The sequence below is a fragment of the Lissotriton helveticus genome, chromosome 12 (genome assembly GCF_964261635.1).
Source record: "Lissotriton helveticus chromosome 12, aLisHel1.1, whole genome shotgun sequence".
NCBI lineage: Eukaryota > Metazoa > Chordata > Amphibia > Caudata > Salamandridae > Lissotriton > Lissotriton helveticus.
Genome location: NC_136073.1, coordinates 869,547,773 through 869,564,338, shown reverse-complemented (window position 1 = coordinate 869,564,338; position 16,566 = coordinate 869,547,773). Strand labels below are relative to the sequence as shown.

The 16,566-nt window shown below is 43.8% G+C and overlaps 1 protein-coding gene across 6 annotated transcripts in view; it reads left to right on the top strand.

Annotated features, from left to right (window-relative positions):
• Nucleotides 1–16,566, top strand: part of ARHGEF18 (Rho/Rac guanine nucleotide exchange factor 18) — a 300,861-nt gene that overhangs the window by 178,733 nt on the left and 105,562 nt on the right. For 3 of the 6 annotated variants that reach the window (XM_078669619.1, XM_078669617.1, XM_078669621.1), the window contains 3 exons: nt 92–233; nt 6,829–6,941; nt 9,180–9,320. In XM_078669619.1, the coding sequence (XP_078525745.1) occupies nt 92–233; nt 6,829–6,941; nt 9,180–9,320 (396 nt within the window). Of the gene's footprint in view, nt 1–88; nt 234–6,828; nt 6,942–9,179; nt 9,321–16,566 lie in introns of all 6 variants that reach the window. The other 3 variants (XM_078669618.1, XM_078669615.1, XM_078669620.1) reach the window with 1 other exon arrangement.

Below are 16,566 nucleotides of genomic sequence, written 5' to 3'. Positions count from 1 at the left end.
CTCCGCAGGAATGCAGAAAGTGGCTTACGAGCAGGACAACCATCCAGACGGGCTAATTTTCTGAGCACCCGTTCTGTTTTTGTATCAGTAGCTACCTCCCTCAAGGAGCAACCCCGGATTCCGTTCCTGGCACCTGATGGCACCCCCATTCTGCCTCGCAGTCACAGCATGACTATCTCTCATCGGGGACATTCTCAGACTTCGCTAAACACAACGACTGCAAGCAAGTTTGGGTGAGTAGATTATGTCCAGTTAACAAAACCTTAAAGACGTGATGGTAGCTAATCTGTAGTAGACCTAACATCTAGTCTTTTGGTAGAAATGCCCTTGGGATCACAAACTGCGTAAAGCCTATTTTTGCTTTTGTGTTAAATAAGAGGCAATGCCCTGCAGAGGTAATAGGTTTTAATGTGTGATAGTTCCACAGGAGCTAGTGGCTTCCTCTGAAAAGTCGAGGAATAACCAGACCTAACAAACATTCATCTGATATGTTCCGAATAGTTACTGAACAGTTTTTCAGCAGCTGATAAACATTGACAGAATTTACAGAGATGGCATGCTAATTACAAGCAATGCTTAATCTTGCGAAGTGGTAAAAATATCCAATAGCCTGATTAGTTGACATTTTTACTTTTTTGATGCATTCTAATATTTGAGCTGGCGAAGGGGTACATGGAGGTTTGGAATTGTCTTTTATTTTAGCCTGGATTCTTGTCAAAGCAATCAGTGATCTTAAGACTAATATTTTCCTGTTCTTGTATAATAAATACAAGTCAGGGATGCAATCCTTTAAATAGTATATTTATTTTCCATTTATGTTTGTTCTCTAAGCAACTATATGCTTGTCAGACAACAAGCTTTCAGTGTTTGGACAGCAACCAAAATCACTGTTGAGTATGGAATTGTGCCTGCTCACACATTGCAAATTGATGTTTATATTGTTGTGGTGACATCCCTGTCTGGGAAACTCTTGGGTTGGCACCACATTCAGTAGTGGATGTGTGAAAGGCACCAGGACCTCCTTCACACCCTTCTGCTGCACATCTGTCGACGAGGAACCCCCAAATGCAGATTAGTCTGCAGTGTGCACCCTCCAGCTTTACAACGCATACTTCATTACTGTTTGATACACGTTATCTAGCATGTGCTAGACACCGAAAGAGAAAAAGTAACCTTCCTCTCACTGTTATAAGATTTAGCAAAATGGGCGAGGCTGTAAATGAATATGTAACAGGGGCAATTTTACAGACTTTGTTATATTTTTTGGGGAAAAAGCTAGGTGTAATGAATGAACCCATGGGAAGGGCTTCGAGGACACCTATTTTATTTGCGGATCAAAGTCCTAGCTCTACAGATTTGTGTTTTCAGTACTTTTGTTGGTTTCTTAGCTGTGGATCGTGCATTGAGTAGATATGTTGCATGATTTTTTAAATGTTTTAAATTTAATATATACGTATAATTTTAACAATTGTCTGCAGCAAATGTAGGTTTTATTGTATATTTGTGGGAAATACAAACTTTAATCAGAAACTCCATTATCTGGATTTTGAGCACTAAAATTGTGCATCTCATTGTATGCTCCAATGCCTTAGTATATTTTTAGAATTTATTTTTTCAATAACTATAATAAAGGAATACGGACCATGCATACTGGAAAGGTAGGGCTGGGATACAAATAAAACAAACAAAAGAATGTCCGACTGCTTTGCTGTGTCCCAGGCACCACACCAGGTTACAAATGCGACCCAGCTCCAGGAATTAATGGATTTCATGGAGGGGTATCTGAGGATGACATCCACCACTTCAGGTGGCAAATTGAAGGTTGTCATTTGCCACTGTTCTCGCTCCACGCGAGGGGTTGTAAGCCATGTAAATTCAGGTGGGGGCTCTGTCCTGCTGTGGAGGCAGGACGTCTTCCCGAAGTAGGAACCTGATCAGAGGACAGGCACTCGTTCTCGGGAGTTCTGGGCGCCACATTCTCCTGACCCAATTCGGTGCCATTGGAATGACATGGGCCTGATTGTTCATGATCTTCTTCAGACCTTGGAACATAGAAGTAGTGGCGGCAAGGCACCCAGGAGTCCCTTGTCCATCCCAGCCGTAATGAGTCTCCTAACTCTTGTAGAAAGTGTGGTACAAAAGGGGGTGGTGATGGACGGAGCATCTGAACCAATCAAACACTCGCACCCAGTCAACAGATCTGGGTTTAATCCATCACCGTTCTTTAGCCCACTCTGCCACCCCAGTTCAGACATGACCATATGCAAATCAGTCTGACCCTGTGCCTCATGGGAACAGTCCAGCCCGAACTGCCAAGCTATGCTTTCCTGGACCGGAAACAAGCTTCTGAGGACCGGTTTCTGGCATTTCAGCCGTCTTCAGCCCTGCTTGCTTGAATCCAAAGTGTGACATTTTTCTGAGAGCCACAGTATAAAAAATGATGGCCCTTGTTTAACGATAGTCCCTTTAAACAAAAAGTTACGTGCAGGGTATACACATTTCATCCTGGCTAGCAAGAGTAACTGTTACTGTATAATGTTCACGTAGAAAAGGTCTGCGCATGCTCTCAGGGCCTCCAACTATGTTTGATTGGAAGGCAGAATATGAGCAACTGCTTCAGAGAGTCCTGCAGGGCAGTCATGGGAAGGGGCTCTTCAGGTCTGCTTAAAGATAAACTCCAGGCAACTAGCGGGTGTGACTCAAGATTATGGGATTAGTCTTTTGTTTCTACCTAATCTCCTCTATCTCACTCTTCTCATTGGCATGTTTGCTTTGGTACGTCTTCCGACTCCTGAAGTGACTGCAAGTTGTGGGACTGCCCTGTTTAAAGCACCATGTAAATAGACTCGGAAGGGAAAGAAAGCGTCCATTGACTGAGTTACTGGAAGAACAGTGTAACTGGGTGATAATGGAGCACATGCTGTCTGTCCTCGGCATATACTGTTACAGGGTTGAATAAAGTTAGAATTGCTTTGATCCATGCTCCTCCAATGCTTCCACTGTTAGATATCCAACAAGGGCAGAGAGTAAATAATGCAGGAGGAAGCAGACGCTGTCGCTTGCTCTCTGAGAACATATAACCAAGAGGGATAGAGAACAGGGGGCCGTTCCACACTCGTATATGGTACATGAGTTTGAATGTCTAGAGTTAACTCTTGGTTCTAATGGTTCCCCCTTAATTGGTGTCTGTGTTTACTGTCAACTTCAGAGTTGGACTAAATGCCTGTGATCAACCTGCTGTTGCCCAGAGCAGGATCTTTAACAAGGGTAAATATCCTAGTCCTTATGAGGAACTGAAATTCGGTCAGATGTCTCCCCATGCCAAGACGCCTTGCAAAGCTTCCCCTCACGACTGCAAACAGATGGAGACGGAAGAAGTGAGAAGACTATAAGAAAGGACTCTTGAGTACATCATCTGTTGCTGCTCCGATACGGTCTTCGTTTGGACTCATCGAGTCAGTTGTCTGTATTTTAATGGAGATGAAGTCATTAAAGTAAAGCCTGGTTCCTCTAGTAACGTTTTAAAAACTACAGATAAGTTGTTTACCTGGTGATCACTCATCAGTACGCACGTTTCAAATGTTCACGCTTTTCTTTCTATGTCCTTCATTGCCATTTCATGTACTCACCTCCACATGCTTGCATCGCAGCTAGAGGAAGTTGACTGCAGATGGCGTGCACTTTGAGCCGGTTAAACAAGGGTGGAGAAGTAAGGTTGGGTTACTAAAAAAAACCTGCATGGCTTTTGGGTGGGATGAAAAGGTTCTATGGTGAAGAAGAAGGGATTCTCCTTGATTAATAAAAAGCCCAGTTGATGAGTGGTTACAACACTGAGGTGAAGTCAAGGGAAAGGATTTGAGTGAACGATAGTAACATCACCTTGAACCTGTTAGAGCTTATGCATCCTGTAGCTGCTCTTAGCAGGGCCCTACCTGAAAATTTAGCCAGTATACAACCCTTGCCAAGCCTTTATTGCACTTAAGTGTGTGCCTACAACCAGATCTTAAAGTGTTGTTTAAAATCTCAGCATCAAATGGGCAAAGAACAGACTGTTTCTTTCTGCTCAGTAAATAAATAAATAAATGCCAGCATTTGTAAAGCGCACAGCTACCTCCGATGGAAGTGTCCCGGCGCTGGGGGCCGTCGGGAAGATTAAGCGAGCTATTGCCCAGAGCCACATGGTGCTGGGCTGACCTGCCGCCGGCACCGCGAATCGAACCGTGAACCCCGTGGTCCGGAGTCAGGCACCCTGGCCGCTGCGCCACACCTCTTCCACTGCAAAGGATTGTGTCAACAGCCGATTCAAGATTGGAATTCTACCCCCTATAGCCTCGATGCAAACCAAAGGGAGATGGAATTATTTTAAGTAACAAGGTAGCCCCCTTATACTCTGCTTTTTTACTAGTGCCTGGATCTATTTTGGTACAGACATGTTTTCTGTTTTGTTAGACTTTGCAATGTTGTCGACTTCACTGCTTTGAGAGACTGTAGACTGAGATGGTGCTGAGAAATTGTTCTCTGAAAAGCTGGCTTCTAGTTTGTTTCAAAGTTGGTTGCCAAGGAGCCTGCAGCTGGGTGTGGCTGACGCAGAGGGCAAGCATTGCGTGCCACCTTGCGGAAGCGGTCAGAACACTGGAGTTGGGTTTACGGGTATAATCTGATGTTGAAATAGAGATGCTGATTCCTAGTGTCCCTACGTTTATTCAACATATTTTATATAGACCGTATTTTAAGAATAAAGCAGACATTCCCATTATAGGCATTGTTATGTGGCAGACTTATCCAAAGTATTCCTATTCGGGGACATTGCCTCAAAATTGTATATCAGTTTAGTTTTCTCAGTGCTCATGAACAAGCATTTCAAGGCCCCAGCAGACACTCTTTCTAGGAGCAAGAATTACACTTCACCGCTTGTGCTGTTCTGCATAATGAATCCGCTCCACAGACCGGTGACAAAATGCCATAACGGAGTGGTAAGAAGTAGCAGGAGTGTGGAAGAGGGGTGGGAGCTGTGCAGAAAAAGAAAGCAGGGCCATTGGGTGGTACCGCCCCTAAACAAAATAGGTCAGTCATGTGAACACCATGAGTGATTGACCACCATCCAAAATGGGGGTTGAGATGAAAGGAGGGGAGCCGTAGAAGCGAGCACCTAAATCTGGGTTGTGGCCTAACCTTAAAAAAGAAAAAAATCCATCACCTTCTGCTGTTCTTCCAGAACACTAAGGAAGAGCTGCAAAAAAAACCAATGTAGGTGAAGTGTACATCAGCAAAATCACCAAGGTGTGAACGCTCCCCCCCCCCCCCCTCTATGTCCCATTGAGAGAAATTAGCAAATCAATTTGTAGCTTTGACAGAATATCAACTTCCTGTCGTCTTTCTGAAGGTTTAACCTGGAAATAATGGACACTCAGTTATGATAGGAATGTCTATTATGGATCACTATGCTATCTGGGCGAGCCACCTTTACACTGTAGACATTGCTCCTCAGTTAAGGCGGAACCTGCAGCTATTCAGAAATGCAGTGTTCAAAGAAGCTGATATTGGTGGGGAGGCACATGGACAACTGCATTTGTTCCGTAGACGCTACCCAAAACTTTTCTTTCGAGCAATGATTCCAAATTAACAAAAAATCTTCTGGCTTGGATCTGTTACATCTGGAATTTGTTCCCTACTTAGTAGTTTTCATTTATGGTAAGTGTTCATTTAAGGAGACAGCTGACACAAGTAATAAAAAGTTGTATCCACTAGTAATTTTAATCCTTGTTTTCTTTGCCATTAGCAAGAACCACCCTCTCCATCCTCTCTGCAGCTGACGGAGTGAGGTAGATGGTCTGTTTGAGTATGTTATCCATTGTTGGCACGACCAATGTAGCTGACACATATGTGCAGTGGCTGCAGAACTGTATTGTTAAGTCTGGCATTAGCCAAGGCCATTTAAGTCTACTAAAAATATAAATATATAACCTTTTTTTGCTTATATGGCCTTTCAGCCAGCCCTCTTCTTCCATTGGTCTGTTGATGTGCCGTTCACATTTGTCTTCCACCCACTGCAGCATAGAGCAGAGGTCCGCCTACTTCATCCATTGGCTAACTTCACTGTGAGTTGTGGCAATCTTCTATTTTGCAAAGAGTGCATGCTCGCGCTGAGTAGGTCCATGCTGTGCAAAGGACTACAATGGGAATATGCCCTTTAAAGATAAAAACGATTATTGCTTTTAGCCAACGTTTTTATTTCACATTGGCAAGCGCCCATGAGCACCCCCAACATTCCCAACATTCATTTTTACAAATGAAAATGAGAAAACAAAAGTAGCATTGACAAAGCCAAAAGTCTGGCTGTTGCCAGACCTCCTAGCTTTTCCTGCTAATGCATTTTTGAACAGCATCCTACAAAACCGCTTGCACCAGGAGATGATAGGTATACAGTTTTCCACTTGTTGGTGATGAGCGCACTACTGAGGGAAGATACAGCTGCTTCGGAAACAATGTTTTGTAACTTTATTGTAATCTTTCGATGTTTGTGTTGTACTGACAGTCATGCCTGATTAAAATTTTAAAAGAGGTGGGAAGTCCAAGTCTGTGTAACCGAATAAAGGGAGATTCCTTGTTCAGAAAAGTTAATGTCTTCAGGATGATGTCAGGAAATGACCACAGTAATTCTTAGGACTGTGTGCCAACCTAGGCCCAGCTAAGAACCAGTACAGCTGTTTCCTCCTGCCGCTTTGTGAGTGAACTATGAGGTGGTATAGTGGAAAAATTGGCATCTCTCAAGTACCTGTATTTAGAGTTAATGGCATTCTGTTTAATAAACTGGTCTGTTCTTTGCAGGCAGTTCACCGGAGAGATGGATGAAACCGATGCCAGCTTCCTTAAAATGAGGATTACACCAGATGATGCCATCTCGCTAGCACCATCGACCACCGAATCCATCTTTGTCGAAGGTATGCAATCGGAGGATGAGTGGGTAGTTTATTTTACAGTCACTAATGCTTCTTGATTTTTTTCAACACTAGTAACTACAAATGTATTTTTAGTTTTACATTCGAGATGTACATCTTTAGAATTATGGATTACGTAAAAGAACTAATCTTTAATAAATCCATAGTTGTGGAACTGTTCTCAGCCCCTTCAAATTTTGTATTTTTGTGTTGTTCGAATACATTTGATTTTCTATTGTCCGGTTCTAAATCATGCGTATAAGACACATTTTTCTTTGTTTTCAAATAACTGCATAAAAGACATAGCTTTACGTCCATCACATTTACTAATGGAAGACATATATTCATCAGAAAAGCTCTGGTGTTCGTAATTCTTAGCAGCATTTTTATATTGCTTGAGAAGTAGAGTACAAATGCAGACAGCTACGATATTCTTTTCCTCTACAGTAAATGTTCTGAATTCTTAAAGTAAAAAGTACCTCAAACTGCCTTAGCATTCAAGGACATACAAAGGTTGACTGTGGGGTGGCGGTATCCAGCCGACAGTCAGTACACTGTATTAACTTCACAAGACGGTAGGAAATTAAACGCCAAAATATTCAGCTCCATTGACATCTATTGGGGCTTTCTTAAAATCAGGCATCTTTGCCACCTGTTATGTCCTGCAGTATATCCTAGTCAATAGAGTCTCTGTAGTTATTTCCACGTAGTTCAGCAAGTAATAAGCAATGCTGAGATTCCACTGTGAACTAAGTGATGTGACACAGCCTCTTGAAGTTGAAGTGCCCAAGAATAGTATAGATGCAAAATTCCTCCCATCATTCCATGAAAAAATTAGTTAGTGCTGTTGCAATATGCAAATATTAAGGTTTTTTTCACCGGGTTTATTCCAGTTGTGAGGCTTATTGCTGGATACTTCCATACAGTAGTACCCACTCACCCTGCAACAATTTACTGTACTCTCTGTAGGTATGCAACCACTCTTGCCGCATACACCGCAGGTCACTGGTGCAGAGCATCCGGCTTTTGCAGTCCTTTTGTCGGGGTTTCTCTCTCTCCACTTGACCGTTAGCTCCACAACTTGCTTCCATAGTTGACCAGTGTGCCATAGCTAAGTTATACCCCTATTCTCCTCTGGATGCCAACATAGGGGATCTCACTTGGGCCTCTTCCTTTTAGCCATCTGAACCATACAGATGGCTAACTTGTGCCTGCTTGTGTTGCACTGTGACTGCCAGCATTTCTCTGACCTTCCAGGGTTGTGGCGGGGTTGTGATAGTACGTTTTTGCTTGGAGGTGGGACTGGGATGCATAGGTGGGTGCATAGCGAGGTGGAAAAGGAAGCGAGATGGAAGGTTCTTGATCAAGTGCACAGAGAAAGTAGAGGCGTCCTAAGCTTGACTTTAACCACTTCGACGCTCATGGCGAGCTCAGCTCGTCATGAGTTACGCCTCTTGTACACTCATGACGAGCTCAGCTCGTCATGTAACGCGGACTTCCGCAAAAGTCAGCGCACAGCGGGAAAACCGCTAGCGCGCATGCGGTTAATATTCTATGTATGTGCATCAAGTTTTCCTTAACCCCTTCGATGCTCATGACGAGCTCAGCTCGTCATGAGTTACGCCTCTCGTACACTCATGACGAGCTGAGCTCGTCATGTAACGCGGACTTCCGCAAAAGTCAGCGCACAGCGGGAAAACCGCCAGCGCGCATGCGGTTAATGAAGGACTTGCCATTCTAAAGGGAATTCTTAGACCTTAGGATCCATACACATGAAAAAACAGTACAGGAAGCTGAGCTCTCCTCTTTTTCTCTGCTCGCATGGAAGCCTCATTAAATGAGATGAAAAAGTGGCAAGAATCCTTACAGGCTTTTGTCTACTGCGGAACAAATGAAGGAGCTGGTATAAGAAAGATGGAGAGAGCACAGATAGGAGTACTTTTCATGCTCATGTCACAAAAGTATGGAAGAGGGCAAACTAGAAGTGAATAAAAGGTTCAGGGATACTGAATGAAAACTGGTGTGGTGGGGAAGTGTTCAGTGTCGCAGTAATTCTCATGAATGGACCCTTTAAAGAAAGCACAATGTATAACGGTTGGAGGCATGCGTCAAACTTCCTTACGTGATGTTATCTCTGGTCGTCCTTCATGTGCACCAATGTTTGTACCAATGTTCTTATTGTACGTTATGAATAGCTCGCTCTTGCATGCTGTTGAGCAGTGTGCTTTGCTCCTGACTTAGATTCATATTTTGCCTCGCTGAAAAATGAGATTGAAACGGATGCGCAGGACTTTGATGCAGAATCCTGGAGTTGTGCTGTGGAGCAATCTTTTGCCAAGAAGCAAAAGAAGGAAGTTATCAAGCGGCAGGATGTCATATACGGTAAGACCTGTGCAGCACTACTCTCTCTGCTCTTTATTCCCTGCATATATGTAAACTTCTCTTTTTTCCTACTCATTCCCCTTCTTCCTCGGTCACTGATGTCCTTCCATCTTTCTTGAAATCCCAGCTTCTGCTCTGTTATCCCATCTTGTTTGAGATTTGGCTACATTCCTATTTTCTGTACAAGATGTCCACTTTGTGGCCTGCCCTCTGTTTCTGATAATTCAGTAGATCTGCCATGTGTTCACTTTAGCAAAGTCTCTGGTATCCGTGAGGGTCCGTGAGCGCTGGCTGATTTGCTGAATGCTGGTCCTCTCACAAGAGGACATTGGAAGGCATAGACATTCATGGAAAGCAGTTTTTTGTTTTTCCTAACAACATTTTATTAAGATTTGAGATCCACCAATTAAAGGAAAATTACATATGCCCAGCACCTTCACAATACAGTTGACCACTTGACAAATCATCCCCAAACGAAAATAGGCTCCCCATATTTAGTTGTGTTTTTGCCAACAGCTTTGTGCAGTATAGATAGGTTTTTCCAATTGGGCGCACCAGTCCAATCCTGTCCTCCATTCCACCAGGGACATGGCATTTGGGTAGTTCCATCTTCGGACAATGTCTCGCTTTGTGATCAGTGTGGCAATACCCACAACAGCCAAGAGGCTGTCAATCTGATTGACCATGCCCAATAGTTCACCTTGTGGGTTAGTTCAAGATCCTGTTCCAAGGCTTCCGAGAGTTCACGTTTTATTTGCTATCACTATGATCAGAAACTCGGGCAGGCCCAAACCATGTGGTCAAATTCAGCTAGAACTATAGAGCAGCGAAAGCAAGCAAGTTAGCGGCTCCTGCCGCATGGTGTAGGCGTTTCGGGGTGAGGTATGTCATATGTAGGTTATTTAGTTGAATCAACTGGAGGCTTGTGGAGATGGCCAGCGTGCGTAGGGCTTACCTGTCCTCCCGTCGAGTTCACCAATCCAGCCCTCCCATTGGTGTCTTAAGTGTGTCAAAGCCATGTGAGGCGTTTGCAATGAACAATCAGTAGCTTTGGGATATGGCGCCCTACCAATGTGCCCCATTAGCAGCCTGGCCTCAAGGGGTTAAATTCAGGAATGTCAGTATACGTTGGGAGGTTGGCTATGAGGGCGTGATGCAGTTGTAGTTTTTTGTGGAATTGTGTCCAATTGCAGTAATAGCGGTCTTGTAGGTCTCAGAAAGTTAAAATATGTTTCTCCGCTCAAACATCTCCAAAGACTTTAATGCCTATTATTTCCAATTTGTGGGCTCCCTGTAATCCTGTGGTGGAGACATTGTTTCCTCGGGGGTTGTGGCATCTAATTCCATCTGCTGCTCCAGTCCAGAAATGCAGATCTCCAACAAGGGAAGACCATGTGAGTGATGTCGGTACGGTATTGGGGTATCAGAGTGCCGTATATAATATCCAGGGTGTGGTCCAGCCGCAAGAAAGAGAGCTCCCCTCGATAAGTGGGATCGTCCCACCCATCGCCAAGCCTGTCGTTAATGACAATCAGCTGGGAGGCTTGGTAGTAGCATTTGGAGGTCCACCATCATATGGGGATTGCTTACCATTGGGGAACGCGATTCGTAAATTATGGCCTGACCAGAGAAAAGATCGGAGGGTGGAATCGAGTGCGTGGAACTGTCGCGGGGAAATCAGAGTGGGAAGTGTTGGAGTATATACAGAAAGCGGGGGAGAATCATCATCTTCATCATAATAAAGGGGGTGATAAGGCCCATCACATGCACGGGAAACTGTGTCCACTTCTGGTTCATAGAATGCAGTTATAGGGTTTATAATCTCTCTTGCAATTCGATTTCCCAGCTTTCCTACATACCTCCATAGTTTGTCAATGGTTTAATATCTGTGCTTTCTGTATTTTGGTCTTGCTACAGCTTGTTGATGACTCCATTGGGACAGGAGCATGTCCAGGGTTACACTTGATCTCCTAGGGCAGTTTAGCAGTTCAGCAATGCTTCACTTCTTCTGTGGCTCAAATGACATACAATACCCAATAGGATGCAGTACTTGACCTGCTCCACCAGTAGCATGCACGTCAAAGTGACAGGCATTCCCCCCATCAACATTTGGATTTTAAACACAGAGCAGATATAAGTGACCATGTCAAAGGGCTTGATTAGGCAGTATTTGATTAATTCAGGTGCTAATTCAGCAGGCAATTACACAATAAAACAAAACATAATTTACCGTATGAAGATCCTCTGCTGCTTAACAGGTTGTCCATTGTTTCTTCCTTCCATTTGCAGTTTTTAAAAAAAATTTTTTTTATGCAGGACAAAAATCAGCATGCATGTAATTCTTCTAGTATGCGAAGGCCAGTTTGCAAAGTATTCACATATATGCTTTGTCGTTTCTAATCTCACTGTGCTTTGCTAGGAAAGTTGTGAGTAATCTCAAATATTGCCACAAAACTTGAAGACCTCAAGTAAAGACTCATTCTCCTAAATCCATTTCTAGCCTATAGCGGGACCTCACGGAGTCCATGAATGATTCTGCACAACATTTCTGTTTAATTCCTGACCGGTTTCCTCAAAGTTCTGCACAATATTACCAGTATCAGTTAGAGGTTCACTCATTATGTTAACCCTTTCGCTGCTATACCCCCTCCCATGCTAAGCCTTTTTTTTGGCTATTTGGGGTAGTTTGCACTTAGGCCCCTGTAATTTTTGTTTGTCCACATAAGGTGTCCATGTCAAATTTGCGCCCTTTTTTCCAAAACCCTGAGGATTCTAAAGGTACCCAGGGTTCGTGGATTCACCTGGAGGGGACCCAGAAATTTGCCAAAATACAGCAATTTTTTTTTTTTAAATGGGAAAGAATTGCTGCAGAAGAGAGTGTTTGTATACCCCCCCCCCCCCTGCAAATCGCATTACTAAAGGGTTTGTGGTGCTGAAATAGCCATCTTCTCAGCTTTCAGGGACAGGCAGACTTTTGTTACAAAACCAACATTTTTGGTATTTTACTGGGACATAGGCTATTTTCCTATTTTCTGTTCTTTCAACCTGCTTGCAGTTAGTGGTAGAAATGGGTGTGAAACCAATAATGGATTGCAGAAAGCTATGCTTTTCTGAAAACTATACAACATTCGGAATTCAGCAAGGGGTCGTTTGTGTAGGTCCTTCAAGATTTCTTTTAATAGAAACTAACAGTTTAAAATAGAAAATATTGAAATTGAGTTGGAAAAAACAGCTATTTGTGCCAACGTTTTCACATGTAACTTCTAAGTATGACAGATTTTTTAAAGCAATGTACTGTTACATCCGCTGGACTAGGTTCACAGAGAATCCTAGGAACCCAGAGCCAATAACCGAGCAGCGTCTTGCAATGGTTTGTGTATCAAGTATATAGCAATTAATTTGGTGAAATATAAAGAGTGAAAAATAGGTACCAAGAAAACCAATGTATTTTCGAAATGGGAACTAAATATAGAGTTTACAATCAGTCATTTTTTTGCACATCTCCAAAATTGTGGCTATCCATACAAGCATGTGAATTAGAGGTCATTTTTCAAAATGACTTCTTGTTTTACAAATTGTCTTACATTTGGACGGCAGAAATGCGAAGAAAGTAAATTGGTAATAACACTTGTTCTACTATTCTTTTTTCCCCGAAGTCTCCCAATAAAAACGCCACCTCACTTGTGTGGGTAGGCCTAGTGTCCTCTACAGGAAACGGCCCAAAATGCAACGTGGGCATATCAAATTCTTACAGTGAAAATTCACCCTTTTTTGCAATGTGCCTAGCCGTGGATTTTGAACCCTAGCTCAGCCGGCACCTAAGGAAACCTACCAACCCTATACATTTATGAAAACTAGACACCCATGGGAAGCCAGGATGGGGTGACTTGTGTGGTTCTCACTAGGTTCTGTTACCCAGAATCTCTTGCAAATCTCAATGTGTAAAAAAAAAAAAATCTCACATTTCTGTGATGGAAAGTTCTGGAATTTGCACAAATCCACAAACTTCCACCCACTCAGCAGTCCCCAAAGTCTCTTGATAAAAATGGTACCTCACGTGTGGGTTGGCCTAGTCCGACATCCAGAAACGGCCCAAAACACAACGTGGACACACAGTACATTTTTACAGTAAAAACTGACCCATCTCCAAAATTGTGGCTATCCATACAAGCATGTGAATAAGAGGTCATTTTTCAAAATGACTTCTTGTTTTACAAATTGTCTTACATTTGGAAGGCAGAAATGCAAAGAAAGTAAATTGGTAATAACACTTGTTCTACTATTCTGTTTTCCCCTAAGTCTCCCAATTAAAAACGCTACCTCACTTGTGTGGGTAGGCCTAGTGTCCGCTTCAGGAAACGGCCCAAAACGCAACGTGGGCATATCAAATTCTTACAGTGAAAACTGACCCTTTTATGCAACAAGCCTAGCTGTGGATTTTGATCCCTAGCTCAACCGGCACCTAGGGAAACTTAGCAAACATACACATTTTTGAAAACTAGACACCCAGGGGAATCCTGGATGGGGGGACTTGTGTGGCTCTCACCACGTTCTGTTACCCAGAATCCCTTGCAAACCTCAAACATTGTAAAAAAAAAAAAAACATTTTCCTCACATTTGTGTAATGGAAAGTTCTGGAAACTTTGTGGATCCACAAACTTCCACCCATCACGCATTCCCCAAAGTCTGCTGATAAAAATGGTACCTCACTTGTGTGGGTAGGCCTAGTGCCCACGTCCGGAAACGTCCCCAAAACGCACCGTTGACACACACCATTTTTTACACTGAAAACAGACCCTTTTTATGCAAAGTGCCTAGGTATGGATTTTGAAACCTATACATTTTTAGGTCAAGCCTAGCGCAGCGTGCATGCGCTGCTCTGCAAGGCTTTTTGTTTTTGCCGAGTTTTATAGAGCGCGAACTTTACCCAAATCGGGTATCGGAGCGCTTTACATAGCACCAGTTACGTTACATGAGGACACATTCATATTTTTTTAGGCACGGGGAGATTAAGTGATTTGCCCAGAATCACAGGAAGTTTGGCGTCGTTACCGAGGCACGAACCCAGATCTCCAGGTCCGAGGTCGAGCGCCCTAGCTGTTAGGCTTGTAACTATTCTGTGTGGGTCTGACTACCCTCACGCACTGGGTTGGCTTTTGCGTGTGTCTTTTTCTAATCGTAGCCTGCAAATGGCTAAAGGTGGTTGCATGTCCCAACTCTTCTGAAAAGGTTCACTCCTGCGGCGTTTTGCTGTGAGAGCGAGCATCCACCCGCAGGGCAGCAGCTGCAGTGCCTCCTTGTCTCAGTGTGCCCGCCCCCACCACTCCTCTTTGTGTCCCTGTTTCCCTCCTCCCTCTGTCTCCCACTGTACTCGTTTCCAAGTGGTAAGTTGTACAGGTGGGTGCTGAATGCACTGGGCGCAGGCGAGATGAGGTATGACTCAACGAGTAAGGGCAACAGGGTTTTATAAATGCTAACGGTTAGTTAATGATTGCTGCACTGTCATCTGCATCCACGAGGCTCGCTGTGTTTTGAAAGTTGATTCTGAAGCCACGTTCTGATCAGATCATTCCGGTCCAAACCCAGAGGATCCGAGAACGAAGCTGGCAGGACTGCGCCGGTGTGTGAAATCCATCCAGGAAACAGAGGGAGCACTCGTTGCAGACACAAGAACCCCATAGCTTGTTATCAAAGTATTTCATTTGCCCCTTTTTATTGTTAAGTCCTATGGCTCATTGCCTCTTTCTCTGTGTAACCCAGAGTAGAAGCATCTCCGGTCAGTGCAGATTTTCTTTTGACCAGTACTTGGTTATTCAGCTTGCGTTGGGTCGCTTTGAATTAGGTTTGCACCCTGGGTCAGGCTACTGTACTTTGTTAGCCTGACTACGTCTGGTTATTCGGCTTGTGTGTACCCTGCTCTTATTGAGTCTGGTTATGCAGCCTGTGCTTGGGTAAGGCTGTGTGTTTAGGGCCTTTCTTTTTGTGAACCAGGTTGTGTGTCAATATCCTGGAAAGCTACCCGCTCTGCCCTGATAGTATTGCCAGAAGCATATTTCTTTAAATGAGCCGTAGAGGTGCTTGGTGCCACAGTCACGCAACATTGAATTAGTCAAGTGTTGCATGCTGAACTTGTCACTTCCCCAAGCTGGGAATGAAGGCACAGGATATCTCTCGCCTGCCTCTGGGTGTCAAAGATTTCTATTTCTGATTTGCACCATCACCGGGCCATGTGAATTCCACTGCAGCCATGGCTGTGCATTGAGGATCAGTCTAATAAAGATTTTAGAACCCTTGTAGGGATATCATTACCTCTCTCATACTGCCTTGGTTAAAATACGACAATATGTACAGGTGCTTACTTATAGTGAGACCTTGTTATTTTCAAGTGTTCAGCCAATAGGAGTTAGCAACTGGTGACCTACAAAAATGATACTAATTGGTGACCTGGCAGTATGTCCATCTTCCTAACCGAGCCATGGTCTGGAGCACAGAGTTGTGCCCTGCTCTATATAATCATGAGTTCATTATGTTATGTGGTCCGGGTCCCATTACAACGTTGTTTTAGTCCGTGTTATGGCACTGCATGAAGGATGTAGGGATGGTTGGCTGGGAATTGCCTTTTTAACACTTTCCTTACTTGCCTACAAAACACACTGGTAGCAGCATGCTGCACAGAAGTTGCAGCTCATTTGCTGTTTCTTACACATGCTCACCCCGCACTATTTTCATGCTCAAAAACTATTCCCTCTTCCTTTCACACCCAGTGTGTAGTAAGTGTAGAGCTCTTCAATCCCTGGCAGCTCAGCACCCAGGATAATATGCTGCATGTCTAAACACTTATAAGGTCCAAAAGGCGAGACCTATTGGCTATACCATTGCTTGTTTAAAACTAGACACCCAGGGGAATCCAGATTTGGTTGACTTGTGTGGTTCTCACCAGGTTCTGTTACCCAGAATACCTTGCAAATCCACAATCTTTCACCCACCCTGCATTCTCCAAAGTCTCCCAAAAAAAATGGTACCTCACTTGTGTGGGTGGACCAAGGACCCGCTTCAGGGAAGGACTCAAAATGTATTGTGGAGACATCAAAATTGCCCATCACTAAACGATCTGGTTTTGCAAGGGGGTCTCCTGGGTTTTTGTCCCTGGGCTCGGCGGCCATCTAGGGAAACCTACCAAACCCACACATTTCAGAAAAATAGACACCCGGGGGAGTCCAGGGAGGTATGGCTTGCGTGGACCCCC